The 26,320-nt window shown below is 55.1% G+C and overlaps 1 protein-coding gene across 3 annotated transcripts; it reads left to right on the top strand.

The window, feature by feature from the left end:
- The first annotated feature begins 2,595 nt into the window (after nt 1–2,595).
- CCDC102A (coiled-coil domain containing 102A) lies at nt 2,596–24,969 on the top strand. 3 transcript variants are annotated; one of them, XM_044931916.2, is made up of 9 exons: nt 2,596–2,750; nt 10,210–10,971; nt 14,503–14,735; nt 16,407–16,515; nt 18,532–18,648; nt 18,953–19,162; nt 20,770–20,940; nt 21,884–21,987; nt 24,344–24,969. In XM_044931916.2, exons 2-9 carry the CDS (start codon nt 10,369–10,371, stop codon nt 24,471–24,473), a joined length of 1,677 nt encoding a protein of 558 aa, XP_044787851.2. In that variant the 5' UTR covers nt 2,596–2,750; nt 10,210–10,368; the 3' UTR covers nt 24,474–24,969. The 3 variants fall into 3 exon arrangements, with proteins under 3 accessions (XP_044787851.2, XP_006059112.3, XP_044787852.2); XM_006059050.4 differs by having other exon boundaries at nt 2,597–2,750; nt 14,512–14,735; XM_044931917.2 differs by lacking the exon at nt 2,596–2,750 and adding an exon at nt 5,842–5,964.
- Nucleotides 24,970–26,320: the final 1,351 nt, after the last annotated feature.

The following is a 26,320-nucleotide window of genomic DNA, read 5'->3' as shown; positions in this document are numbered from 1 at the left end:
CATTGGCAGGTGGATTCTTTACCACTGGCACCACCTGGGAAGCCAAGGATGGCTATAACACTGAGCTAATTCATGTGAACTCCCAAGCCCATGGTCAGGACACAGCTTGGTCCTACAAGTGGGTAGCTCTCCCTCCCTCAACCCCTGCAACAGACACGCCTGGGACAATATTTTTGGTTCTTCTCTTTGAGACAGATAGCTCTATCATGATGATTTTATAACTGGAGCTTAGGGGACTTCTCTGGTGGTCCAGTGGTTAAGACTCCGGGCTCCCAAATGCAGGGGGCATGGCTTCAATCCCTTGTTGGTGTACTATGATCCCGTATACCACATGATGTGGCCAATAATAATAATAATAAAATAAGCTGTAAAATAACAATTGGAGGTTAGGTTCACCATCAGCTCAGCCTCCTCCATCTTCTTAATCCATATCCCTGCCTTCAGAAACTCTAGGAAAGAACTCTGGGATCTTGGTCCACAACTGTCCTTACTGGTTGTGAAACTGGGTAAGTCTCAGCCAAGCACCTCAGTGAGCATTTCCCCAAGTTTAAAATCGGGGGTGTTCCAGCTGTCTGAGTACTCAATATCTGAATCTCACAGGTCCAAAGTACACAGTAAGCAAAGGTCAGCCACTGCAATACCCACAGGTCAGTTCCTTCTCAAACCCCACATAGTGCCAGCAAAATCTGCTCTGAGCTGATTGTCAGATGCTATCAACATTCAACCATGCCAAGACAAAGCACATGGTTACGAGTGAAACTACAAATCCTGCAAAAAAGCGTGAGATTTCACGAAGTGGGTGTAAGTGATGCTGTGGAAAACGAGCAGCCACTGACCACAGAGGAAGAGAGCTTCTGTAAAAGAAAGGCCCAAGAACTTGCAGAGAGAACTGTTTGACTGTCACAGGATTCAGAGTGAACTCTGGTGTGAAACTCTCAAATATGTTTGCAAAGTGATCCTCTTGCTGCAAAGAGCCAATTCTTCATTGATGCTACTGCACGCATGATAGCAACCATAATCTAAATAGGTTCTTTACCATCTGAGCCACCAGGGAAGCCCCCAAATACAGGCATACCTTGGAGATATTTCCAGTTCAGTTCCAAGCCACCACAGTAAATCAAAGCTCACAATGTATTGAGTTACACGAATTTTTTTGGTTTCTCAGTGCAGATAAAGCTTATGTTTACACTATATTAGTATAGTAAGTGTGCCGGCAGCATTATGTCTTTTAAGAAGTACATAAACCTTAATTTAAAAATCTTTATTGATAAAAAGGGGCTTCCCAGGTAGTGCTAGAGATAAAGAACCTGCCTGCCGATGCAGGAGACAGAAGAGATGCAGTTTGGGACAGAAGAGATGGGGTTTGATCCCTGGGTGGGGAAGATCCCCTGGAAGAGGGCATGGCAACCCACTTCAGTATCCTTGCCTGGAGAATCCCATGGACAGAGGAGTCTGGCACGCTACAGGCCATTGGGTTCCAGAGTTGGACATGACTGAAATGACTTAACACGCATGCACAATGCTAAGAAAATTTTATCACTTGCACCTTCAGCAACTGGTAATCTTTTTGCTAGTGCAAGGTCTGAAATATTTTTAGGGTTATCAAAATGTGACACTGAGACAGAAAGTGAGCAAATGCTGTTGGTGCCAAGACTCGCTTTCCACATGAGAGTTGTACAAACCTTCAATTTGTACAAAACAAAAACAGAAACACAGCATCTTGTGAAGGGCAATAAACAAACATATGCCTCTATTGTTAATTATCAATTCAAACTAATTTATCTTCTTTATTTTTAGTTTCTTCTTCCACGTAAAGACTCAATACAGCAAGGTTCCCTCCACCACAACTCGGAACTTCTGGTCCTCCTTTAACACGGATTCACCTCATCGGCCTTCCAGGGGACAGGATGTGGTAAAAAGACCGCTTCCCCCCTCTCTCGAAGTAACCGCAGACACTCACTCTCAAGGCAGGAAGCCCCAAAGTGCCAAGGCGCACGCAAGTACCCCTCAAGGTACCGGGACCGCCCCCGCCTCTACCCCGTTCCCCTAGCCAGTTGAGGCCAGCTCTGAGTGGGAAGCACCCTAGCACATCCGAGAAAACCTCCGCCCGGCTCCACCCACGCTTCTCAACATGCGCGAGGCTACTGTGGTCCATCCTTCTGCTGTACAAAGGGGAAACTGAGGCCCGATGAGGTGCAGGGACTTGCTGCTCCGCATCCACTCGGTGGCAGAGCTAGCACTGGGAAGAATGTAGGTAACAAAAGCATACAAGCTTGGTATACAGCTGCACGTGCTGAGCCCGGGACAGACTGTGCCCTCTTCTGCTGCTGGGCGCCTAGTACGTCATTGCCGCTCAGGGAAACTTGAGGCGGGAAAGCCGACCCCGCGGGGCCCCCAGACCCGGCCTTCCTTCCCCCTCCTCTAGGCCCGACGGCGGGGTGGGGCCTCCGTCGGGGTCCGGCCCGTTCGGTGGCGATCCCGCCAACTCGGCCTGCGCCCCTCTCCCCAAAGTTAGGCGCGGGTCCCCCACCCAACCAACTCTGCGGGCCAGGGTCAGAGTGGGGCCGCAACCCGCCCGGGCCCCACCGCCCCCGCCCCGCCGATTCCTTTCTCTCCCCTCCCCCCGGGAGGGAGGAGGAGACTCCGCGGCCCTCCCTCGGCCCTCCCGGCGGCGGCCGCAGCAAGCCCCGTGCCCGCTCCGCCCAGCCGCGGCGGATCGGACGTCCGGAGCCCGCTGGTCGCCGGCCGAGGTGAGCGGGGGCGGTAGTGCAGGGGGCCGAAAGCCACCGCGTCCCGGGAACTCCCTCCAGGCCGCGAACCTTCAGCGGGAGGGAAGGGGTTAAGTTGGAGGGCGTGCTGGAAGAGGAGCAGCGGGAGCTCCCGCGTCCGCAGCAACCCCCAAACTCCGAGCAGAACTTCCTAGCCCCCTCCGCGGGCTCCCCTACCTCCGGAGCCCCAGCCTCAGGAGTGATGGGGCTTCGGGAGTTGGGGGAGGGGGGAGGGCAGGGCCGCCCTTGAAAAGCTGCGGGCGGGGGCCAGACCCCAGGGGGGCGGCGGCAGCGGGCGGGGGCGAAATTTGGACCTCTCCCGGGGGACCCAACGTGGTCACCATGGCGAATGCGGGACGGACGGGCGGCGCGGGCCAATCGGAGCACGGCGCCCCTGGTGGCTGCCAATGGGGGGCCGCGCGGCGGGGTGGGCGGGACCGCGTCTCGCTTGGCCGGGAGACCCTCCTCCCTCATCCCGCCGCCGATGTGCTGGGGAAGGGGAGAGGAAGTGAGGATTTAGGCGACTCTTGGTCGTGGGAGGCCAGAAAGGGAATTTCTGGAAGGAGTTGGGACAGGTGGAGTGACGGCTTAGTGTCATGAGAAGGGAGTGGGCCTCCGTTGTCCCACTATTACGATTGTGAGAACTGGTGATGTCCTGCAAGCCTCCTTCCCCACCGGGGCTTCAGTTTCTCTGTCTTAAGTGTAGGTTATGTAGGGTTGTTGGGAAGGTAGGATTACTTCGTGTTGGCACAGATTCTGCCCACTGTTTAGACAAAGCTTTTAGGTATCTTGTTAGTGCCTCTCTCCATCTTACAAGTAAGAAAACAGCATCAGAGAGGGCATGGCCTTGCAGGTATCAAACAGCATCACAGAGGTACAATTGGGGCTCCTGAGAAGTCCGCTGTACTAGAGTGTATAGTTCAAGGAGTTGCTCAGAGCCCCGGGGCTGGGGTCCACCCCATGAAAACCTCCCATCCTCTCCCAGCTGTGCTTGGCCTGATGACTGAGGACCCCATAGTGTAGGTGGTCCCAGGAGCACCTTGCCCCTCAGGTAATCAGGACCCAGGAGGGGAGGCATCCAATCCCAGCAAACCAGCGACCCCACCCACCCCCCCACCCGCCAACACACACCCAGTTTTGCTGCTGATCCTTGATGTGGACCAATAGCTGTACCTCTGGATCTCAGGTGGCCCATTTGTAAAAAAGGAGTTCTGATTAGTGGTCCAGGATATCTTTGGCTTCTCTGTCTGAGATGGAGGTACCTGGGAACAGATTAGGGGTGCCTACCCACCAGGGCTCAGGTTCAGCCTGCAGGCTCAGCTTGCCTCCCTGTCCTCTCCTGGAGGTCCAGTGATGGGAGCACGGGTGACAGGTCAGAGGGACAAGCGCCCACAGTTTGTGGGCTGACCAGCCTTGGGCCCTGCACTTATCCAATCAGGCTGTCCTCTGTGGTTTCCTGCTGGGCTCTGCTCCCTGCCCACAGCCAGGCCTGTGGCCACAGGCCAGCCCCACAGCCCCACCTGAAAGGTTCTGGGAGGTTATAGAGGGTTTCTGAGCTGGAGGGAGGAGTTGGGCCATCCCATCCCACCCCACACCCACCCCAGCCCCCTAAGCTGGGCCCCATCTAGGCCTCAGCACTGCTTACTCTTCTCACTAGGTATGAGCCATCAAAACACGGTAAGGACAAAATAAACTTGTCCCCCTGCAAGTCAGTTAGACTCCCTCAGGTAAGAGGCCTGATCCTTGACCTGGCCATGAGATGACCTCTGACTTTGACCTTGGCTACAGGCTTTGACACCTACCTGTCTCAGAGCCTGACCCTAAAGTGACTCCTGATCCTTAGAATGGTGCAACCCTCCCCGATTACAGAGAACCCCTAGCTGTCCATCTTCTACCCATCAGCCTGGGAAGCATTAATGCAGCATTTGCTGTATGCTGGGCCCTGTGCTGACAGCCAGTGAGTCCAGGGTGCCCTTGTGGTTTCTCAGTGCGGCCACTGCTGAAGAACAAGGAGGTGCCATGTTGGGAGCACTAACATACTCTTTGTATGAGGTTGGGGAAGGCTACCCAGGGGATCGTTACCCAGAGGTAGGTCCTAAAGGATGTGTAGGAGGTACTGCTAGAGAAAGGAGAAAGAACATTCCAAACAGGTCCACTAGAAGCAAGGAGCCACTGGTCACTTTGTCTAGACGAGGCTGATGAAGGCCTTGCCTGAGGCAAACATCCAGTCAAAACATTCTTCTGTCCTGGCCAGCAGCTGCCTGGAGCAGTGAGGATGACTGTGGGGCTGGGGTTCAGGAGCTCTTGAGTCCCATGTGGACCTGTGCATGCTTGCTAAGTCACTTCAGTGGTGTCCTACTCTTTGCAACCCTATAGGCTGTACAAAGCCCACCATGCTCCTCTGTCCATGGGATACTCCAGGCATGAATACTGGAGTGGGTTGCCATGCCCTCCTCCAGGGGATCTTCCCAACCCAGAGATCAAACTCACATCTTTTATATCTCCTGCATTGGCAGGTGGGTTCTTTACCACTAGTGCCACATGGTAAGCCTTCCCAGGTGGCTCTGCTACCCAGTTAAGGGGATGTGAAGCCATGGTTCTGCTTTCTGCTCTCCACCCCACCAGCCAACTTTGATCACATCCTGTGTGCAGGGCCTGTGCTAGTGGCTCCGGGTGGCACAAGTGTCCTGCCTGGGTTGGGGGAGGCCTGAACTGCAAGAGGAGAGAGGGCAGCTGGCCAGGTCTGGTTCTGGAAGGTTGTGGGGATATACTCCCCGGCAGAGTGGGGCTGGGGATACCAAGGCACTTCCGGGAGGGAGGTTGTGGAACTGAGCCTGAAGGATGGGTGGGGTTTCGGAGTCTGAGCGGGGCATCCCAAGTAGGGGATCAGGCTGAGCAGAGATCCTGAGGGTTTGAGCAGGAATAGACCCGTCTGGCTGGTGCTGGGGGTGGGGGGTGGGCACAGGAGAGGGGAGGGTGAGTGGGAAGGACTTTCTGGGCCTGTGGAGGCTGGTCCCTCCTCCACCTGCTCCATGGGGAGTGGTGACACCCTGCAGGAATCAGGAGGCCACCCCACACACATACTCACATCCCAGGGGAGGAAGACGCTGATCCTGGTGACAAAGGGCAGGCGGGGTAGGCAGTGGGAGCCAGTCTCTACAACTGCCAGCTGAACCTCCATGTGGCGTCTCTCTTGGTGAGTGTGTATGTTACCAAGGCGTGATGTGTGTGTGTCTGCCCCTAAGGCTGTGTTATGTCAGTGGGGTGGGGGTAGGGGTGAGGGGGAAGCATTGCTAGGCAGAGACAAGCTGCCCTTGAGTGTGTACGCAGGGTTCCTGGTGTGTCCAGGGGTGGGCTTCTCCAGAAAACTAACCTTGGGACCCCCCCAACCCCCATCCATTTATACATGTGTGCACACACACCCTTCAGGGGACCTGGGCCTGCAGGAAGAAAGGCAGGAGGCCCGTCCAGAGCCCCTCTGACCCCCACTCCTCCCCACCCCCTCCCTTGAGCGTGGGTGCCTGGAAGCCATTAGGGGCCTGGGTGGCGCCTGCCCTGGCCCTGCACGACAGGCTTGGGATTCCTGGAAGGAGCAGGCCACCCCTCCCCGCCAAGCCCCATTCAGGCCTGGCAGCTCCCCCAGGCAGAGAGGATGTGGCAGCAGCCCCCTCCCTGCCGCCCTCTCGGTTTAGGGGCTGCAGGAAGGGCCCAGCAGGGACCAGGGCCAGGCCCCAGGGACCCCCGCCTCACCAACCCCCATTCCCAGCACAGCTCTGGCTTCTGGCGAGGCCACCGGACTGGCACTCAGATTTCCTGCCTCCTTCCCCTCCCCCGCAGGCTCTCACATTGTTTTTCTTTTCCAAGAGCTTCTCTATGTGGAGCTGGGCCAGGAAACTGGGGAGAGGAGGGCTGCGAGTGTCCGTATATGTGTTCGTGTGTGTGTATCTATGCGTGTGTGCATTTGTCTGTCTCAGGGATGAGTATGTATCTTTGCGTGTCTCTATGTGTATCCGTGTGGGCATATGTATGTCTTCAGGTGTGTCTGTGACTCTGTATCTACAAGGAAGCATCTCTCTGAACATATATATAGTTGTTGTGTGTGCCTATGGGGCCACCTCCGTGTATGTGCGTGCCTGCCCACGTCTTTATCTATATTTACATGTATGGGGTTGCTTGTGTGTCTGGGTGTGCGCATGTCTGTGAATGCACGTGGGATCTAGGCCAGTCACCTCATTGCACAGGTGGAAAGACAGAGTCACAGTGGGTACTCAGCCTTCCAGGGATCCCTTGGGGAGTCGGGTGTACAGGGAACTGGAACCTAAGCCCAGAGGGCTGTGTCTGGGGCATAACCTAGTCTGTGCAGGTGTTACTGGGGTTGAGATAGACATGTTTGTACATACGGAACTATGGGTGGTGACACGGCATCACCACTTACTCAAAATATCCCACAGTTGGATGGTTAAAATGCAAATCTCTGGTCCCACACCTACTGAACATGATTCTCTGAGGAGTGAGGTCCAGGAACTGCATTTTAAGCAAATGTCCAGGTGAATCTGAAGGACTTCTTGCTCTAGAAGCACTGGCCTCCCTCACCCCTCACTCCAGTTCTACCAGGGGAGAAACAGGCCCAATATGGGGCAGTGATTTAGATGAGGTTGATGACAGAGCAGGGACTAGAGCTGGTGCCTGGTGAAGGAAGACAGACAATAAACTAAGGGCAAACGCGCTGGAGAAATATATTTGAATGGCCAAAAGTTTCATTCTGGTTTTTCCATAACATCTTAGGGGAAAAAACTGAAATAAACTTTTTGGCCCGTCCAATAGTAGGATCACTGAGCCGTGCTAAGGAACTGTGACTGTAAGAGTCATGAATTTAAATGAGCACTGGTCCACAGTGGTGGAAAACCTGTGATGCCTGGTTATACGGGTGAAGGCAAGAGCAGCAGAGCAGTGGAAGCAACCAGAGGCGGCACTGCCTGGAGAGACAAGAACAAGTGAGGTAGCTGGAACACTGAGGGCATTTGGGTGGGTGTAGCAAGGAGAGAAGGAACAGGGTGGGCAGTGGGGACCGTGAACAAGTCAGGGAATCGATGAGTTTTTGGTGTTGGAGCCTTTGAGAGAGTGAGTTTGGAATTGACTGTAGAGAGGGGAGGGGTCGCAGCTACTGGTAATGTCAAAGGTGGTGGCCCGTGGCACGATCTGGTTTGTGTTTTTAAAAACTCACTCTGGCTGCTGCTCTTGAGGATGGATTTGAAGGAGGCAAAAGGGGACAGGGGGATGGGACAAGGAAAGTGGTGGCTGCGGTCTCCCCAGTGGGAAATGATGGTGGTGGCCTGACAGGTTAGTGGTTGAGGACGAAGAAGGTAGGAGGATCCCCGTGATGGGTGGCAGACAGACTGACTGGACTTGGAGGTGGAGAGAAAGCCAATTCCAGGATATTCCCCACAGTGTGAAGAAGTAAAGAAGCACTCTTCTCCCAGAGAGGGCATCCAGAAGGAGGCTCCGGTTGTGGGGGGAATGGAGACAGGGAGTCCCATTTGACCAAGCTGAGTCTGAGTTGTCTGAGGGACATGTGAGTGGTTCTGGAGAGCAGCCCAGCCTGGGAGAGAGACTGGAGGTTACTGCGGACGTGGAGAGATGGCTCAGGCAGGGGCAGCCAGGAAGAAGAAGGCGGCCAGGACTGGGGTGACGCCAGTACTGCAGGGATGAGCCCAGGTTGCCAACCAGGGAGGCTAATGGGGGACCGCTGGAGAATAGGAGGAAAACCCGGAGAACATCCTGGGAAGGAGAGGTGCAAGAAAGGAGGGCTGGAAGGTGCCCAGAGCTAGAGAGGGCATACCTGCGAGAGTTGAGACATGCCCAGAGGGTAGGGCGGGGGGCCTGGAGGCCAGGCTGGTAAGGCTTGATGAGAGAGGGCGAGGAAGGTACACGGTGGGGAGACAGCAAGCATGGCCCACTCTGGATGGGCCTGGAAAGGGAGGAGACAGAGAAGGGAGGTGAAAGTGCCAGGAGAGACTTCAGCAGGGAGCAGGCTCCTTGGAGGGGGATCACTGGCTGGGGTGGGAGAAGCTGGATGGGGGGCCTCTGACCCAAGGTGGGAGAGCCCCCATCCTCTTCAGGGCAGAGAGGAGGTAGCTGTGGGGCTAAAGGCAGGACAAGGAGGGAGTGCCAGCCTGACAGCTCCTCTTTTTACCACAAACTGTGACATTAGATGTGCTGCCGAGTGGGGGGCTTAGAGGCTGGAAAAGGGTGATGAAGGGACACAGCCAGACAGTATTGGGACACTCTTCCAGTATGCTGAGAGTCCCACCAGCAGTGCCCTGATGGGTCACCCAGAAAAGGAAGGAATAGCGATCAGGGCAGGTCTCAGGGGCTGCAGTGAGGCTCTGAGGGTCAGGCCCAGCTGAATGGGGAAGGAAGTATGAGATAGCCCAAGGAGCTGTTGGTGGTCAGCATGAAGCCACTCTGAGGGAGAGTGTGGCAGGCTGGGGACAGAGTGGGCATGTGTCTCACTTATTTTAAAAGGGATGTGGCCAATGAACAGCAGAGCTCAGTGGTCGGCATGGGGGGACACCTCACCACACTGCACCCCCATCTAGACCCCAGCTTACTTCCATCATACCACCAGCACATGCATGTATTCACCAAACCCACGCCAGTGTTTGGACTTCTGGATGGTGTATCTGGATCAACTCCAGGGCTTACTTTTGCTGAGTCTCCCTTTCCTCTTCAGTAAATGTCTATAGTTGCCCTCGAGTCTGTTGAGAGGATAGCTCACATAGGCATGGCCTGTAGTTGGCCCTCCATAAATGTCATTATTATTGTCATCATGTGCTGGGACAAAGACCAACAGCCAGCCATCCCCTGCCCTCAGCAAACTCATAGCCTGGGGTGAAGATGGGGTGCTCGCAGGGACACAGAAAAATAGTACAGTGAGGCTGGCTGGTGGAGACCTGGGCAGGGGCTGACCACCTGGCCTGAAGGGGTCCTGGAAAACCTCTTGGAGAAGATGCTATTTCAGGTAAGTTTTAAGAATGGGAAGAGTCAGCCCAGCGCAGGAAAAGGGTGGGAGGGACTCCTGGCAGCAGGGCCAGCATGGAAGCACATAGCATTCCGGGTGGAGAGCAGTATAAGACATTCAATGTGTGAGATGGGACCTGAAGGTCAGGGACAGCAGATCAAGGTTTCAGATCATCCGTGGCTGCTCCAGGGTGAAGCGACTCAAGGGGGTTATCTGGAGGCCCGTGAGGAAGCGGCTGCAGGCCCTGGCTCACCATTCCAGCCTCACTGGGGCTCCTGGAGGCGACCAGTTGCACTCCTTCCACCTTTGCCCATGCTGTTCCTTCTACCGGTCGTGCTGTTCCCTTTGCTTCCCATGGCTGAGCTTAAGGATATGGGCGGTTGGTGGCCACCTCCAAATAATGGTTGTGTTCTCCCACAGGTCGGAGGGAGCGACCCCTCCCCATAGCCCGGAGAGCAGCCAGTAGCAGTGGCCATCATGCACAGTGGTATCGCATCTGCTACGCGTCCCCCGCGCTGCCTCTGAGTCCGGGACTTCCAGCCCAACACCCACGAGCCCGCCCGCCCCCGCGGCCACGCCATGAGCCACGGGCCGAGCCCCCGGCTGGCCGAGTCCCCGCAGCTGTCCAAGGGCAGCCTCCTGACCATCCTGGGCAGCCCGTCGCCTGAGCGCATGGGGCCGGCCGACTCGCTTCCGCCCACGCCTCCCAGTGGCACGCCCTCGCCAGGGCCGCCACCGGCGCTGCCACTGCCGCCCACGCCCGCACTGCTGGCCGACGGGGACTGGGAGAGCCGTGAGGAGCTGCGGCTGCGGGAGCTGGAGGAGGCGCGCGCGCGGGCGGCGCAGATGGAGAAGACCATGCGCTGGTGGTCAGACTGCACCGCCAATTGGCGCGAAAAGTGGAGCAAGGTGCGCGCCGAGCGCAACCGCGCGCGCGAGGAGGTGCGTCAGCTGCGCCAGCGCCTCGACGCGCTCACCAAGGAGCTGGCGGGGGCTCGGCGCGAGCGCCAAGAAGCGCAGGGCGAGAGCGAGGCGCGGGGCCGCGAGCTGGCGCGGCTGCGGGGCGCCCGGGGAGGCGTGGACAGGACGCCCGATGGGCCCGAGACGGAGCCAGAAAGGGAACAGGAGCCGGTGCCGGTGCGCGACGTGGGATCAGGATGCGAGAGACCGCAGGGCAGCCAGGTGCGCGGCGAGGGGCGGGGCTTCTGGGCGGAGCCTTCGCGCTGGGGTCCGGAAGTGGGAGGGGCTGATTGACCCGGGCAGGAGCGGTGGCTGTAGGGCTCAGAAAGGGAAGTAAGGTCCTGGTGAAAGGTTGTTGTTGAATCACGCGAATACACCGGGATTCTTGGCCCCCAGAGGAGAAGAATTCAATCCGGGGCCAGAGACGAGGCTTGATCGCTCAGAGCTTTTGTGTAATAAAGTTTTATTAAAGTATAAAGGAGATAGAGAAAGCTTCTGACATAGGCATCAGAAGGGGGCAGAAAGAGTACCCCCCTGCTTGTCTTCAACTGGATGTTATATAGTCACTAGCAGTCTGTTAATGAAAGAAAGGAATGTCTTAAAATTCAGAATGGCACCAAATGGTTTATCCTGGGCCATAAAATGATTAACTTGAATCTTAAAGAAGGGCAGACCACCATACAAATAGTTTCATTTACATAGATTAGGGGAACAATATCTGAGTATAACATACTGGTTTGTCAAGTAGGTTTTGGGCCAAGAGGCGGAACCGACTTGGAGACAGAGTTTGGGGTAAAGGCATAGTACATTAGCATAGCTTAAGACAAACATTTCCATAAGAAAAAGGCATTGGTTATCTCTAGGCTCAAGAATAGCTAACTTCAGGCGAAACCAGGTGTCATTATGGCAACACAGTATTTTAAGAGAAACCTCTCTTTAAATTTGTATAGAGAAGGAAAAAAGTATTGCTAGTTTGTTTTCTCCTGTCGCTTAAGAGAGATAAAAATGTCTGACACTTGCAGGCTATTTCCTCCATTTGGAGACCCCTCTCTCCTTGGGGACCCCTAGATTTCTTATCAACCTGCCTAGGAAATGACTCTCTCACTGGCATGTGGGTAGGTATCACACCTTCTGGGTTTCAGGCTCTGCCCTGCAGGGCCCCAGGTTACCTTCCTCCCACAGACCCCAAGGGCAGAGTGTCCCTGATTATGGTGGTCCCGCCGCTCCCATACCTGCTACTGCTGCTGCTAAGTCACTTCAGTCGTGTCCGACTCTGTGCGACCCCATAGACGGCAGCCCACCAGGCTCCCCCGTCCCTGGGATTCTCCAGGCAAGAACACTGGAGTGGGTTGCCATTTCCTTCTCCAATGCATGAAAGTGAAAAGTGAAAGTGAAGTCGCTCAGTCGTGTCCGACCCTCAGTAATCAACAAAACCAACAAATCATCCTCTCTGAGCAGGAGCAAGTTGTAAGAACTTACCTCAAAGGCATCCATTAGTCGCAGAGCTGAATCCGTTCATTTATTCAATTTAGAGAACGGAGTAAACATTTTAACAGGTGTCTATCAAAGCTGAGGGATTGGGGGTAGGGAGTGTCAGGGCAATGGGAGCACAGAAGGAGGCACCTGAGCCAGGCTCTGAGGAGGGAGCTTCACCGAAGCTTTTCTAGAAGCGGTCCCGTTTAAGCTGAGATAGGAGGAATTGACAGAGAAGGCAATGGCACCCCACTCCAATACTCTTGCCTGGAAAATCCCATGGATGGAGGAGCCTGGTAGGCTGCAGTACATGGGGTCGCAAAGAGTTGGACACGACTGAGCGACTTCACTTTCACTTTCCACTTTCATGCATTGGAGAAGGAAATGGCAACTCACTCCAGTGTTCTTGCCTGGAGAATTCCAGGGACAGGGGAGCCTGGTGGGCTGCCGTCTCTGGGGTCGCCCAGAGTCGGACACGACTGAAGCGACTTAGCAGCAGCAGCAGGAGGAATTGATGGTGAAAAGTGCAGGAATGCATTACAGGTGATGGAAATTCTGTGCAAATAGCGAGAGGCTGAGAGTGCTTGGTAAATCTGGGAAAAGCCTCCGTCGTTCCATGGGCACCCTTACAAAATGCTAGGCTCTGCATACACAGTACCTAGTTCATTCTCAGGGCAACCCAGGAAATAACTGACTTTACAAATGAAAACACTGAGGCGCTGAGAGGTTAATTACCAGTGGCTCCCAGCTGGTGACTGGAGTCGCTGGGAGTTGACCCCAGATGAACTTCTCAGCCCATGGTGATAATAATTAGGCCATCTGGAACATTAATGATATGTACGGAGGGCAGCCTCCTCTGAACAAGCAAGACTCGCCTGAAGGCTGTCTAGGGACAGAGTCCAGGCTCAGGTTGCTCCCAGCTCCATGCCCAGTCAGGCCAGCTCCCCTTAGCTGCCCTCTCCCCTCTCCTGCCTGTGGGCTAGAGTGGACACTGCTGCCTCCTGGTGGCTGCAGCCCCCTTTGCCGGGGCCTGGCTGGTGCAGGTGACATTCCTTGCTCTTCTTTGGGGCAGAGGATGAGCCTCTGTATATCAGCCAGCCTCGGACACTGTTCCTGTCCTCTCCGTGTTTGGTTATGAGTCACCCCAGGAGGTAGCAGGTTCCGCGGCAAGAGCTCAGAGGATGCAGCCTGAGTTTGTTTTCCAGCCCAGCCATGTTTGTGCTCGGTGACCCTTCAGCAATTCCCTTCTTCCCTCCCTGGTTCCTCAGTTGGGAATTGGAGCTTTGGACCAGATGGCCTCAGAGGCCCCTACCCGGACAGTCTGAGATAAAAGAGGAGTAGAATTTCACTCCTCAGGCCCATTGTCCTAGTCTTGATAGGGAAACTGAAGGTCAGTCAAGGAAGGGACCAGTCCAAACTCATCTGGAATGACTGTGGGAGAAGCCAGGCTGGGACAGAGGTCATGGGCATCTTGGATCTGTGGTCAGAGGCAGGCCAGGGGGCAGACAAGGGCAGAGGGGAAGAGGAGCCTGACAGGGAGGAAGAGGGCTCAGGGTTGAGTTAATCAACCCTTACTGCTTTCTCTCTGGGAGCTGGTTCTGCTCTCAGAGGCCGCCTTCCTGTGCATCTTTTATTATTGTGGTTTAGTGGTTCAGTGGTCTGACTCTTTTGTGACCCCATGAACTGTAGCCCGCCAGGCTCCTTGTCCATGGGATTTCCTAGGCAAGAATACTGGAGTGGGTTGCCATTGCCTTTTCCAGGGGATCTTCCCAATCCAGGGATTGAACCTGAGTCTCCTGCACTGGCAGGCAAATTCTTTACCACTGAGCCACCAGGGAAGTCAATGCATCTTTTACCATGTCACTTATGTTTCAGGTGATCCCACTGAAAAGTGGGATCTTTGAGCAGGAATCCCTTTTGAGGGAATCTCGTCCTTATTCCTTGTAGGAATCCCTGCTTCTGCATTCATCAGTGTCTCACCAAATATTTGCATACTTCCAGCAGCAGAGAGCTTACCACCTTTTCTGGGGAATCTTCCAGGATTCAGGGAATCTGAGTGGCTGACTCTGTGCATTTCTAAGCAGCGAAGGGGGAGGGTGTGGCCCTCCCTCTCCAGGGGTGGAGAGACAGGCAGCAGAAGAGGAAACGGGCGTCCAGAGGACTGTGTGACTTGCCCACGGTTACCCACCAAGCTGATGCCAGACCCTGGACCTGGGAAAGGCCATGATGAAGGCCAAGAGGGTGAGGGCTCAGCGATCATTAGTCCAACCTCTGCCTGAGTCCCCACAGGAGCTGGAGCTGGTGGAGAGCCTGCTGAAGAGCAGACCAGAGGAGCCCGAGGGCTGCTGGGAGGTGCGCAGCGCGGGGGCCGGGGCCCCACGTGGCAGCTCGGGCCGCCAGGAGCGCAGCCGCCTGCCCTGGGAGGACACCACCGTCGAGGAGGATGCCTCCAAGCTGACCGCCCTGCGGCTACGGCTGGATGAGTCCCAGAAGGTGCTGCTCAAGGAACGAGAGTGAGTCCCGGGAGGCAGGCAGGGGCTAGGGGGCGGGCCAGGCCATACCAGGGCCTCCTCGGAATCACAGAATGAAAGTCCATGTCATAGAAGGTGAGACTCAATGAAAGGGAATGGGACTTCCCCTTTGAGTCCCATTGATTCTTGGAACTTGAGAACAGTGGTACTGTACCCAAGGACCCAATGTGAAGGCTTTTTAAAATTAATTCAATTAATATGTGTCAGGGATCTGGGTCAGGCACTGTGCTCGGTGGGGATACAGTTATCCATGAGACCAGCAATCCCTGCCATCGTGCAGGGAGAGTGCCATGGGCAAAAATCAAAGCAGGGAAGGAGGGATAAGGGGACTGAGGGGTGGAGGCTGGGAATTTGGTTTTGGACATGTTGAGCTTGATTCAGCAGGAAGGCATTTGGGGATGTGAATGAGTCTATAGAGTTCACGAGACAGGTCTGGGCTGGAGGTAGAAATTCAGGAGTCATCATTGAATAGATGATACTGAAAACCATGAGCTCAGGTGAGAGTGGATAGGGCAGAGGTCAAAGGATGGGGCTCTGGAGCCGACCAGCTATAGAATCAGAGGAAGAAGGAAGCAGCAAAGGATACAGGAGAAGGGAGCCAGTGAGGGGGAAGCGGAAGCAGGAGGAACCGTTTCATGGATGAGGGAGCAGTCAGCTGGTCAGGTCGGAAAAGGACTGAGCACTGACCAGTGGATTTAAGACTTGGAGGTCACCAGTGACCTTGATTGGTCATTTTTGCCTGATTATGGTGAATATGTAGTAACACCCCCTTTTCCATCCAGAAATTAAACACAAAGATGGTATAAGATAACTACACACAGAAATCTTTTAAAAATCAACACAGTGCCCCTGTGAAGGTAGAAGCAGAGATCATGGCCATGCTCCTGCAAGCCAAGGAGCACCAGCTATTGCCACCAGAAGCCAGGAAAGAGGTATAGGACAGATGTCCTCTCACCACCCTCGCGTGGAACCAACACCTTGGTCTTGGACTTGAAGCCTCCAGAACTGAGACGCTGCATTTCTGTTTAAGCACAGTGAACAAAAATCAACCTGTTGTACTAACTGAAATGTAAAGTAACACTAAACTCTCAGAATGGGAGGCCAGCGTGGTGTGGGGGTTGGTCAGGAAACACTACATATGGCCAGATACCCACGGCGCCTCCTGCACATTCAGGGCAGAGTGAAGGCTGAGGGGCATGAGAGCAGTTTATGGGACTCCCACCCAGTGATGGTGACAAGAAGGCCCTCCTCCTTCAGAGAGTCACTGGAAAGTGTTTTCCAGCTTTTCCGACTGCAGAGCTGTGTGTTCACGCCAAGTCAGCATAAAAGAGATGGGGGGAGTGGAGGTATTATTTGATGGATGAGCCCAGGGCCTGGTGCCCTGGAGAACCAGTCACTCCCCACAGCAGGGGCTGGACTCCCACAGTTGTGTGGAGGGTGGAGCTCCAGGAGATTGCATAACCAGGTTGCCTGCCACAGAGTGGGGTGCTAAGGCCTGGAGCACGCAGCAAACCACCAAAAGCCAAGGAAGTGGCATAGAACAGATTACCTCTCACAACACCTTGGTCTTAGACTTGGAAGGGACTGGAGGACTATGCAGGAGGACTCAGCAGAGGGCCCCAGTGGGCTCACCCCCACGTCTCCCCTCCCCAGGGATAAAATGGCACTGAGCAGGAACATCGAGAAGCTGGAGGGAGAGCTCAGCCAGTGGAAGATCAAGTACGAGGAACTGAGCAAGACCAAGCAGGAGATGCTCAAGCAAGTGAGTGTCAGAGACCAGGGTGGGCTTCCTGGAGGAAGCAGTACTGTGTCATTGAATTTCAGCAGTGGGAATGGGAGAAAGAGGGGAATTCTATCATTCACTGTCAAGCCCCAGCCCTATGCCATGTGGTGATCTGTGGACTGGGGCAGGAGGTGGAGGAGGGGTTGTGGGGAGAAGGCCAACAGTAACCAGGTAGATAAATTCAGAAACTGTGAAATTCAAAACACAATCAGAGAGATGAGGTGGTGGGTCATAGAAAGGTCTCTCTAAGAAGGTTACACAAGGCAAGACCTAAAGTGATTAGAAGCCACCGTTGAGAAGAGGCAGGGGGCAGAGTTCCTGGCAGAGGGCACAGGAAATGCAAAGGTCCTGAGGCCAGACAAGCATAGTGTGTTCAAGAAATAGAGGCCAGTGTGGCTGGAGGGTAGTCAGTGAGAGATGAGATTGCAAGGGGATCCCACTGGCCTTGTAGACCAAGACAAGAGAAGGAGTCTGGATGTTCACTGGGCACATGGTATGAGATCTTGCTAGAGCCTCACAGCAGTCAAGGAAACACACTTGGTGTCCCCATCTTACAGATGAGGAAACTGAGACTCTAGCTGGCAGAGAGGAAATTCCACCCCCGCAGTTTGGGAACTCCTGCATGCTGGGGTCAGGCTGGGCTTCCCTTACTGCTTCCCTGTGCTCACCCTGATGGCCACCAGGGGGCGCAGCCACCCTGCTTTTCCAAAAGGTGGGTGGCTCACAGACCCCGGAGCCTGAAACTGCCCTGGAAGATTGGTCTTTAAGTAGAATCTCTTTAAGGAATCTCCTAAAATAAAGCTTCCCAGACCCTGCCCTCACTCTCCTGAGTCAGATCTTTGGGGCTTAGGTCCAGGAATCTGTCTTTTTAATCTTTTCAAATTGTGTAATCATTTGAAGAAATGTGGGATCCAACTGTGCAGTTTTACAGATACATAACTATAAAGATTCTCATTAGTATCTGGGTTTTTTTTTCCATCAACATTGCATATTTAAGGTTCATTCATGCCATTGCAAAGAGCATTCCTCTGACAATTTTCCCTGCTCTACAACAGGGACTCTGTACTATTTCAGATCACCCCAGGCAATTCTGATGTGACCAGCCCCACACCCACAGGCAGATCCCCTGGGTGTGTTCAGCCAGTGTTCACTGAGGGTGCCCAGGCCATACACGGATACAAAGGCGGGCAGACAGACATGCTGTCTCCTGTGCTCACATTCTTGGGGAGGTAGGGGGATGGAGAAGCACCCATTCTAGGCAGGGAGGACAGGAGAGGCCTCCCTGAGGAAAGGGCATTTAGGCCAATTCCTGAGAGTGAGAAAAGTCAGCCCTTCAAGATACCTCGGAAAGAGGGCAGCGAGCAGAGGGAACCACAAGTGTGAAGCCTGCAATGGACAGGAACTTGTGCATTTGAGGACTAGAGAGGAGGCTCAGGGAGCTCTGGGGAGGGGGGTGGGCAATGCGGTTGAGGGGAGATGGCTTTGTGGGACCATAGGGACAGGTTGGTTCTTAGGGAACCTGGGGTTGGGGATATGATTGGCTGTATCTTTTTTTAATTAATCAGTTTATTTTTTTGGCTGCACAGAGTGGCCTACTTATAGGATCTTAGTTCCCCAACCAGGGATGGAACCTGTGCCTCCTGCAGTGGAAGCTCAGAGTCCTAACCACTGCACCACCAGGGAATTCCCCTGGGTTTATCTTTTTTTAAAGATTAAGAAAAAAGGGCTACTGTTGCGGAAAATGGGTTTATGAGAGAAGGTCACGGGACAGGAGGAGGGCACCCAAGAATGGACACTGGGAGGCTGGATGATTATCAGGGAGAAGGTGAGAGATGTCGGAGGAGGCAGATGCATTCAGATTCAGAGTCTGTTCTGGATACCCTGTGGCCCATTTGGGCGCCACGTGAGGCTCCTTGCTGAGCCCTCCGGCACCAGCGCCCACCCCTCCCTGGAGCTGGTGGTCCTCACCTAACCAGCCTGTGCTGTATCACACAGCTCAGCATACTGAAGGAGGCCCACCAGGACGAGCTGGGCCGCATGTCCGAAGACCTGGAGGATGAGCTGGGTGCGCGTTCCAGCATGGACAGGAAGATGGCGGAGCTGAGGGGCGAGGTGAGGCCACCGGCAGGGCCTTGGGTCTGGGGGCGCCCGGGGGGCCCTGCCTCCATCAGTCATTCACTCACAGGAGGACAGGAACCAGCCACAGCCCTGGGTGCTCCAGTCTGCAAGGGGTGGGCCTCTCTTGCTCACACCCTGTGCTCTGTGAAATAAGCCTGGGTTAATTATAGCTGCTGCAGCTGGACTTGCTTCCTGGAGCCAAAACAACTGCCGGAGGAGGTGGGGAGGGGGAACCTCCCGCTCAGGCCGTGCTGTGCCCCTCCCTGTGGACCCCTCCCGCTGTCCTGCCCTGTTGCAGATGGAGCGGCTGCAGGCGGAGAACGCTGCCGAGTGGGGTCGCCGGGAGCGGCTGGAGACGGAGAAACTGGGTCTGGAGCGGGAGAACAAGAAGCTGCGGGCGCAGGTCGGGGACCTGGAGGAGGCGCTGGCCCGGCGACGGCGGCAGACAGCCAGCGCACTGGACTGCGACCTGCGGGCAAGCCAGGCTGCGCTCTTTGAGAAGAACAAGGTGGGGTAGTGAGGGGGCCGCAGCCAGGGCCAGGGCAGACCACCTCCTGGGCGTCCAACTCCAGGCTGCAGGGGGCCAGGGACCCTTGAAGTAACGACTACAGACCGAGGAGGTGATTGCCTGGCAGCGGCTCCTCCTGGGCACCCACCGTGGGCCAGGCTCAGTGATACCACCATCATAGCTGGGTTTGTGGGGCACCACTGTGGGCCAGGCTCCCTGCTGGTGCTTTTTGCCCATGCTATGGAGAATACTTGGCGACGTAGTGGTAAAGAATCCACCTGCCAAGCAGGAGATGCAGGTTTGATCCTTGGGTCAGGAAGATCCCCTGGAGAAGGAAATGGCAACCCATTCCAGTATTCTTGCCTGGGAAATCCCATGGACAGAGAAGCCTGGCAGGGTACAGTCCATGGGATCACAAAGAGTCAGACGCAACTGAGCAACTAAACACAACAACATCACTTAATCCTTTCAACAGCCCTTTTATTGGTCCACCAAATGTTTATTGAGCTCCAGCTGTGTGTAGGCCTTGTTCTAGGTGGTGGGGACACAGCCGTGAACAGACAGGAGGGATGTGGCCGCCCCTCGTGGAGCTGATAGCTGAGGGGGATATAGACATTGCTCCCTCCGTCACACACTTATGCTGGTCACACAGCTCCATGGCTGTGGCAGGGAGAGAGAAGAGGGGATGCCCAGGGACCTGGCTGAGGCCCAGGTCCTGGGGAGGTTTTTCTGAGGCAGTGACATTTAAGCCCAGGTCTCCAGGGAGAGTAGATGTTGACTGGCAGTGGACTGATTCCAGGAGGAAATTTGGAAAATGATGTGAATGAATGTCCCATGGTGACAGGGACCTGGAGCTTTGGAGGAACAAGGGAGGCTGGTGTGGCTGGAGGGGAGCAGGTAAGAGGGATGTGGTAGGTGAGGCAGGAGGCCTGAGTCACCTTTGAAAAGTGAGAGGTAGGTGTGAGCAAGTTGTGGCTCTGAGCGCTCACTGGCTGCGGGGTGGAAGACGGATGAGAAGGCAAGTGGATGAGGAGTCTGGGCCATTCCTGGGGGCAGCAGGAGATGATGGAGGGCAGGACCAGGCTGAGGTTGGTGGACATGGAACAAAGAATGGATTCAAGAGGTCATTTCACAAATGTGAAGACTGAGGGCTCAGAGAGCTCCCAGAGCTCAGGTGTGGACAGCTCCTCTCCTGGCTGCTCATCTTCCCAGCCACTCTGGCATCAGATCTCTTTGCTTCCAAAACGCACTCCTCAGCTGACCCAGAGCTTTAATGCCATTTTGATACATCAAAGAGTCCTGACTTTATCCCTCCCCAGAAAACGAGACTCAGCTCAAGTAGCCTACTGCACACCTCATGTCATCTCCAGCAGGCACCCCAGAGTTCCACGTCCAGAATGGAGCCAGCAATTCCACCCACCTCTCCCCTCATCACCCCCAGGCCTTCTCACCTCACTAGATGGCACCTCTAGCCTCCAGCTCCTCACCCGACTCTAGTGTTAGCATCTCAGAGAGGTTCCAGGGAGAAGGGACCCCAGTACCCCCAGAACCACCTGACCTCGTGGACTTCCCGGCATGAGCCATCCTCCGTCTCCGCTCCCCTGCAGGAGCTGGCCGACCTCAAGCACGTGCATGGCAAACTGAAGAAGCAGTTCCAGGAGAAGGTGGCGGAGCTGGCCCATGCCAACCGGCGGGTGGAGCAGCACGAGGCCGAGGTGAAGAAGCTGCGGCTGCGAGTGGAAGAGCTCAAGAAGGAGCTAGCCCAGGCTGAGGACGAGGTGAGCACCAGCCTGCAGACCTCGGCTGGGGCCCTGGGGGTGGCAGGGCCCTCCTGTGTCGCTCCATGCTGGGTTCCCTGTGCCTGGTACAAGCCTGACTCTCAGGAGGCACTCAGGAGAGAGTGGGTGGGTAACAGGTGGTGTGTGGGTAGGAAGATGGGAAGAGAAATGGACAGATAACGTAGATGAATGGTTGAGTAGATTAATGAATGAGTGAGTGGGTGGATGTGGAGTTGGTTAAAGGGACAGGATAACTCCATGGATGGATGAACAGATGGATGAGGGGATAGATGGACAGATGGTTGGGAGAGAGGAGAGATGGATGAGACATAACAACAGATGTCTGATGGGTGGTTGGATGAATGGATGAAGGGGTAGGTAGATGGGTGGATGAATGGATATGTGGAAAGATGGATGACTGAGTGGATAGTGGAAAGATGGACAGACAGCTGACTTTCAGTGGGTGGAAGAGTGAATGGACCAAAGGAAAGAAGGCAGAAGGATGGGTAGATGGGAAGACGGGTTTGGAAGAGTGGAAGGACACAAAAGTAGTATGAATGGGTGGCTGAATAGATCAATGGCTGGTGAGTGGGTCGGTGGGTGTCTCCATAGGCAGATGGATATTTCCATGGATGAATGGTCAGATGAACAGATTCATGGGAATATATGGGTAGGTGGGTTGATGGATGGATCAGTAGCTTGGGGCATTAGAGTGTGGGTGGATTTGGAAGGGAGAGGCAACAGGCAAGAAGAGGCAAAAAAGGGATGTTCTCCTGGAGGAGCTGGGCCTCAGTCTAGGCCTCAAAGGAGAGACAGGGATTGCTCTTGAGGAGGATCGTTCTCACAGAGGAACGGCAGGAGTGGCTGGTCCTCAGCAGATAGCAGGGCAGGTTGGCCCAACCCAAGGTGACTCCTATGCTCTTGGCTCCGTTCACCCCCACAGTTGGACGAGGCCCATAACCAGGCGCGGAAGCTGCAGCGGTCGCTGGATGAGCAGACGGAGCAGAGCGAGAACCTGCAAGTGCAGCTGGAACACGTGCAGTCCAGGTGGGCCCAGCGTGCCGCCCCAGGAGTGAGGACTCCCGGCCGGGGCGCACAAACAGGCAGGGGCGCTTCCAGCCCAGGGAGGCCCAGGTTCGGGGTTGGGGCTCCAGCCGAATGGGCCTAGAGGGGAAGACAGGGAAGGAAGAGATCCGGACGTCCTGGGGCCAGAATCCTGTCCCCTCCAAGCAGGAAGGGCCAGGGCTCGGAAACCAGGGAAGGGAGTGCAGGAAGTAAGACCAGCTGGGAGCCTGGGAGTTGTCTTGCAGCCAGCGGATATAGAGGGAGCAGCCAAAGAGGTCAGGCCCAACGCGGGGCAGCAGGGAAGGCGGGTGGATCTGGGCAGTCTCTGATGAGAAGGACAAGCAGCCCGCAAGGTCCCCAGGCTGAGGTGACTCTGGACCAGCTGGGGTCTGTGGGATCCCAGCCCTAATGGCAGCCCAGACCCCTCAGCTGCAGACAGGACCCATCCGCCTCAGTGAGGGAGGACCAGGAAGTCTGGGGGCCCACCCAGCATGCTCTGCCTCCCACCCCATCCCAACACCCCAAGAGTGGCTCTCTCCCCCGGACTCCCCTTAGAGCTGGGGTATGTCAGAGAGCATCTAGTCCAGGCCCCGCCCCATTTCACAAGCTCCCACCTGAGACTGATTTCCTATGCCAGGCCAGGCCTTTACTTCCATCCTCTTATTTCATGGAATAGACAGCACCCAGTCTCTGCTGCCAAGACTGCCTGGGTGGTGGGAACTCTGGCTCTGCACTAAGTAGCTGTGTTATTTTGGGCCACTTACTTAACCTCTTTTTTTTTTTTTTCCAGAGTTTCCTCATCTGTAAAATGAGATTGATAACAGTTTTTATTACTTCTTGATTGTGGGAATTAAATAAGCTGATTTGTGCTTATAAAAGGACCAGGCCCATGATAAATGCTAAATAGTAGCGGAGCTTTAGTATTGGGGTCAGATATTGTGTCATGGTTGGATAGCATCACCAAATCAATGGACATGAGTTTGAGCAAACTCCAGGAGAGAGTGAAGGACAAGGACAGCTGGTGTGCTGCAGCCCATGGGGTTGCAGAGTCGGAAACGACGTAGTGATTGATCAACAACATTGTGCTTTAAGAACCACGCTCCTAGGAGAGACAGGAAGGAAAATTTTTTCTCCCCCCAGGGGGCCAGCAAACGAGGAAACTAAGGCACCAAGAGGGTTAAGTCCTTTCACCACCACACAGGTGGTGGGTGGTCAGGTCAGATTGCCTCCCTGGCCGTCTGCCACCTGAGCCCTTATTTACAGAGCATGTACTGTTATATATGTGCTGAGTGTCTGTGGCTAAGAGCACAGACTGTGGAGCCAGACCTGATAGCTGTGTGACCTGGGGAGCCAAGGCTCAGTTTCCCCAGATGCTTGGGATGTTGCCTATGAAGTGTCGTGCAGGAGCCCAGTCATGAGTGCAAGTCAAGCTCAGTGTCTGGCCAGCTCTGCCCACTCCACACCCCTCCCCACCTCCCTTCGCCCCGCCACTCCAGCACATACCCCTCACAAGGCCGCCTAGCCTCAGGGCCTTCCCGCAGTCTTGGCCACATTTGGGAGCCATAAACTCCCGAAATGGGCAGGCAGGCTGGCTCTGCCCAGGCTCTCAAGTGCTTCCATGGGGAGGGTGGGGCTGCCCAGGACCGCTGCCTCATCTTATTCCCCAACTTTTTGTGCTTTAATGTTCCGGGGACAGCTCACTAAATCACCAGGCAGTAATGGAGGCCCCTGCCCGCGCCCCTCCCCGCCGTGTTAATAATTCATGCCTTCCAGTAAGATGCAGCCAGGCGGCTACTCCGCTGGGGGTGGGCACGGGGAGCCGGGGAGGAGGGGGGATGGGCATTTCCTCCACCGGCTCTTAGAGAAGTCTGCCTCGTAAATTTTGGCTTTAGGAATTTTAATGTGGGGAAGAACAAGGATGGAGGGCTTTCTCACTGACATTAGGGATGTAGGGGACTCAGAACCCCCACCCCTGGACTCTCTTCCTGTGGGCTTTGGAGCCTGGCTTGGGTTTAAATCCCAGCCGCGTTACCTTGAGCCGGCTGCTTCACCTCTTCAAGCCATGCCCCCTACTCCAGAGCCAGCCATCCAGTTCAGAGCCCAGCCCCTGCTCGCTGCTGTCTGTGGGACTTAGTGACTCAGTTTCCCTGTCTGTAAAATGGGAGTGACAGGAGCACCTCCCTCACTTCGGGGGCTTCTGGAAGGATGAAGTGAGACGAGATGTTTGTGGAAGGCCCAGTCTGGTGCCTGGCAGCGGGACGCGCTAGGGGAGGCTGAGCTGCTGTCAGCACCAGCGGAGCAGGCTCGTCTCTGACCCGCCCGTCACCCCGCCCCACAGGCTCCGCCGACAGCAGCAGAATGCCCCCCTCTTTGGGAAGATCCGCAGTGCTCGCTTTGGTGCCGAGGAGGCAGGGGACGGAGCCAGCGACCTGGACGAGGACGAGGACCTGCAGATCCAGGTGGCTTAGACCTGCCAGGGCTAGGCAGGACTGGGCGCCACCCCCCAACCCTGGGTGCCCAGGCTGACCAGCCACTCGAACTGATGCAGCTGTCCGTGCTGACTCTGGGAGCAGACCCCAGTCCCTGCCACAGACAACTTCCTTCTCTCCCATGGTGGGCGTTGGTGGTCCCGCCTTACCGACACTCCATAGAAGGGAAGCCGTGGCCTACGTTTTTTTTATATATATATTTTATATATATATATATGTCATATATATATTAGTATATATGCCTGGGGTCCTTGGACTTATTTGGTTTTATAGACACAGGACCACTCCAAGGCCCAGTCAGGTGCCCCCACCCACCCAGGACTTTCTTGCTGGGGGAGGGGGTGTCAAAGGAGAGCTGTTAGGGGCCTCCATCCAGGCTGCCTCTCTGGACCTTGGAGGTCTGGCAGGGGCTGTGACTGTTCATAGTACAATGTGATAACCCAGTCTTTTGTAATAAATGGAGTTCATGTTCTCAGGTGGAGGCCTGAGTGTGTGGCAGATGCAGGTATGCATGTGGGGGACAGACAGGATCAGCCTGCCCCGGCACCAAACCTGAGCTCGGGAATATTGATATGAAGTCACTTGAGTGACTTAATGAATGAATGTGAGAAAGAATGAATGAATGAACAGTGGAACTGATGAATGGTCTGGAATTCAGCTCCTGTGAGAGGAACAAGAAGGGATGGTGCATGTTTAATCTGCAGGACACTTCAGTTCTGACTCCAGATGAATTCAGGTATCTGCTCTGGCCCTTACTGGTTGTGCAACCTTGGGGAAGTTACTTGTCCTCTCTGAGCCTCAGTTTCTCCATCTGTAAACTGTCTCATAGAGTCATCAGGAGAATTAGATGAGTTCACCTGGAGCTCAGTAAAGGTGAATTATAATCGAAATACTTGAAGGTATGCCCTGGAGAGGAGGGATTTGCCAGCTGGGTTCAGCCGTAAGGGATGACATTCAGGCAACTGACTGGTGGGCGTTTACCCAGAGCTGGGTATGAACACACCTGTAACCCTTTCATCATTCTCCTAGCCCTGCTCCAGGTAGTGACATTATAGATTTCATCTTTTGATTCTTAATTCCTACACCTTCTATAACCAGCCAGTGTATATTGAATCTGGTAGGAAAGGTTACTCAAAGTATGGTAGCATACGTTATTGAATCTTCGCAAGTTGAGGGGGCGTTTTGAGTCACCTGCCCTTGATGAGAGTTTGACATGAACTCTTAGCACCAGGGCCTGCTTTCTGCAGGAGCAGGCACTCTCAGAACTGTCCTAGCCCACAGACCAAGGCGAGTTCCCTGTGTTCAGAGGTGAGCACAGAGAGGCTGGGCTCAGAGCAAGGGCCTGGCACCCAGTTCAGTTCATTCGCCCAGTCGTGTCCCACTCTTTGCGACCCCACGAATCGCAGCACGCCAGCCCTCCCTGTCCATCACCAACTCCCGAGAGAAGTTAAATTCAATTGATCGAGGTTGGGGGGCTCCCTGCCTTGGGGTGGGCAGCTGCAGTTAAGGACTTCTCTCTTGTGGCCCAGTCTAGAGAACCCTTGGGGCTATGGTGCTAGGACCCACAGCTGCCACAGGCCCTGGGGGCTGATAGGAGGCGCCAAGCAGGCCCAGGAGCCCCGCAGGGGATAATAAATAGGTCCCCTGTTGCCAAGACTGAACTGACCATGCTGGCAAGGTGGGGTTTGCTGTCATGCCCCAGGTCCCCTCCTGGGCTCCAAGGGGGAGAGAGAGGAGTGGGAGAAACCCCACATGGGTGTTTCCCCACAAGCCAGAGCCAGCAGAAAAGAGAAAAGGCTCTAGGGGAAGAGGAACATTTCCTGCGG

Source organism: Bubalus bubalis, chromosome 18, assembly GCF_019923935.1.
Source record: "Bubalus bubalis isolate 160015118507 breed Murrah chromosome 18, NDDB_SH_1, whole genome shotgun sequence".
Classification (NCBI taxonomy): Eukaryota; Metazoa; Chordata; class Mammalia; order Artiodactyla; family Bovidae; genus Bubalus; species Bubalus bubalis.
The sequence above is the reverse complement of the archived record's forward strand: the minus strand, read 5'-3'. Positions and strand labels throughout refer to the sequence as shown.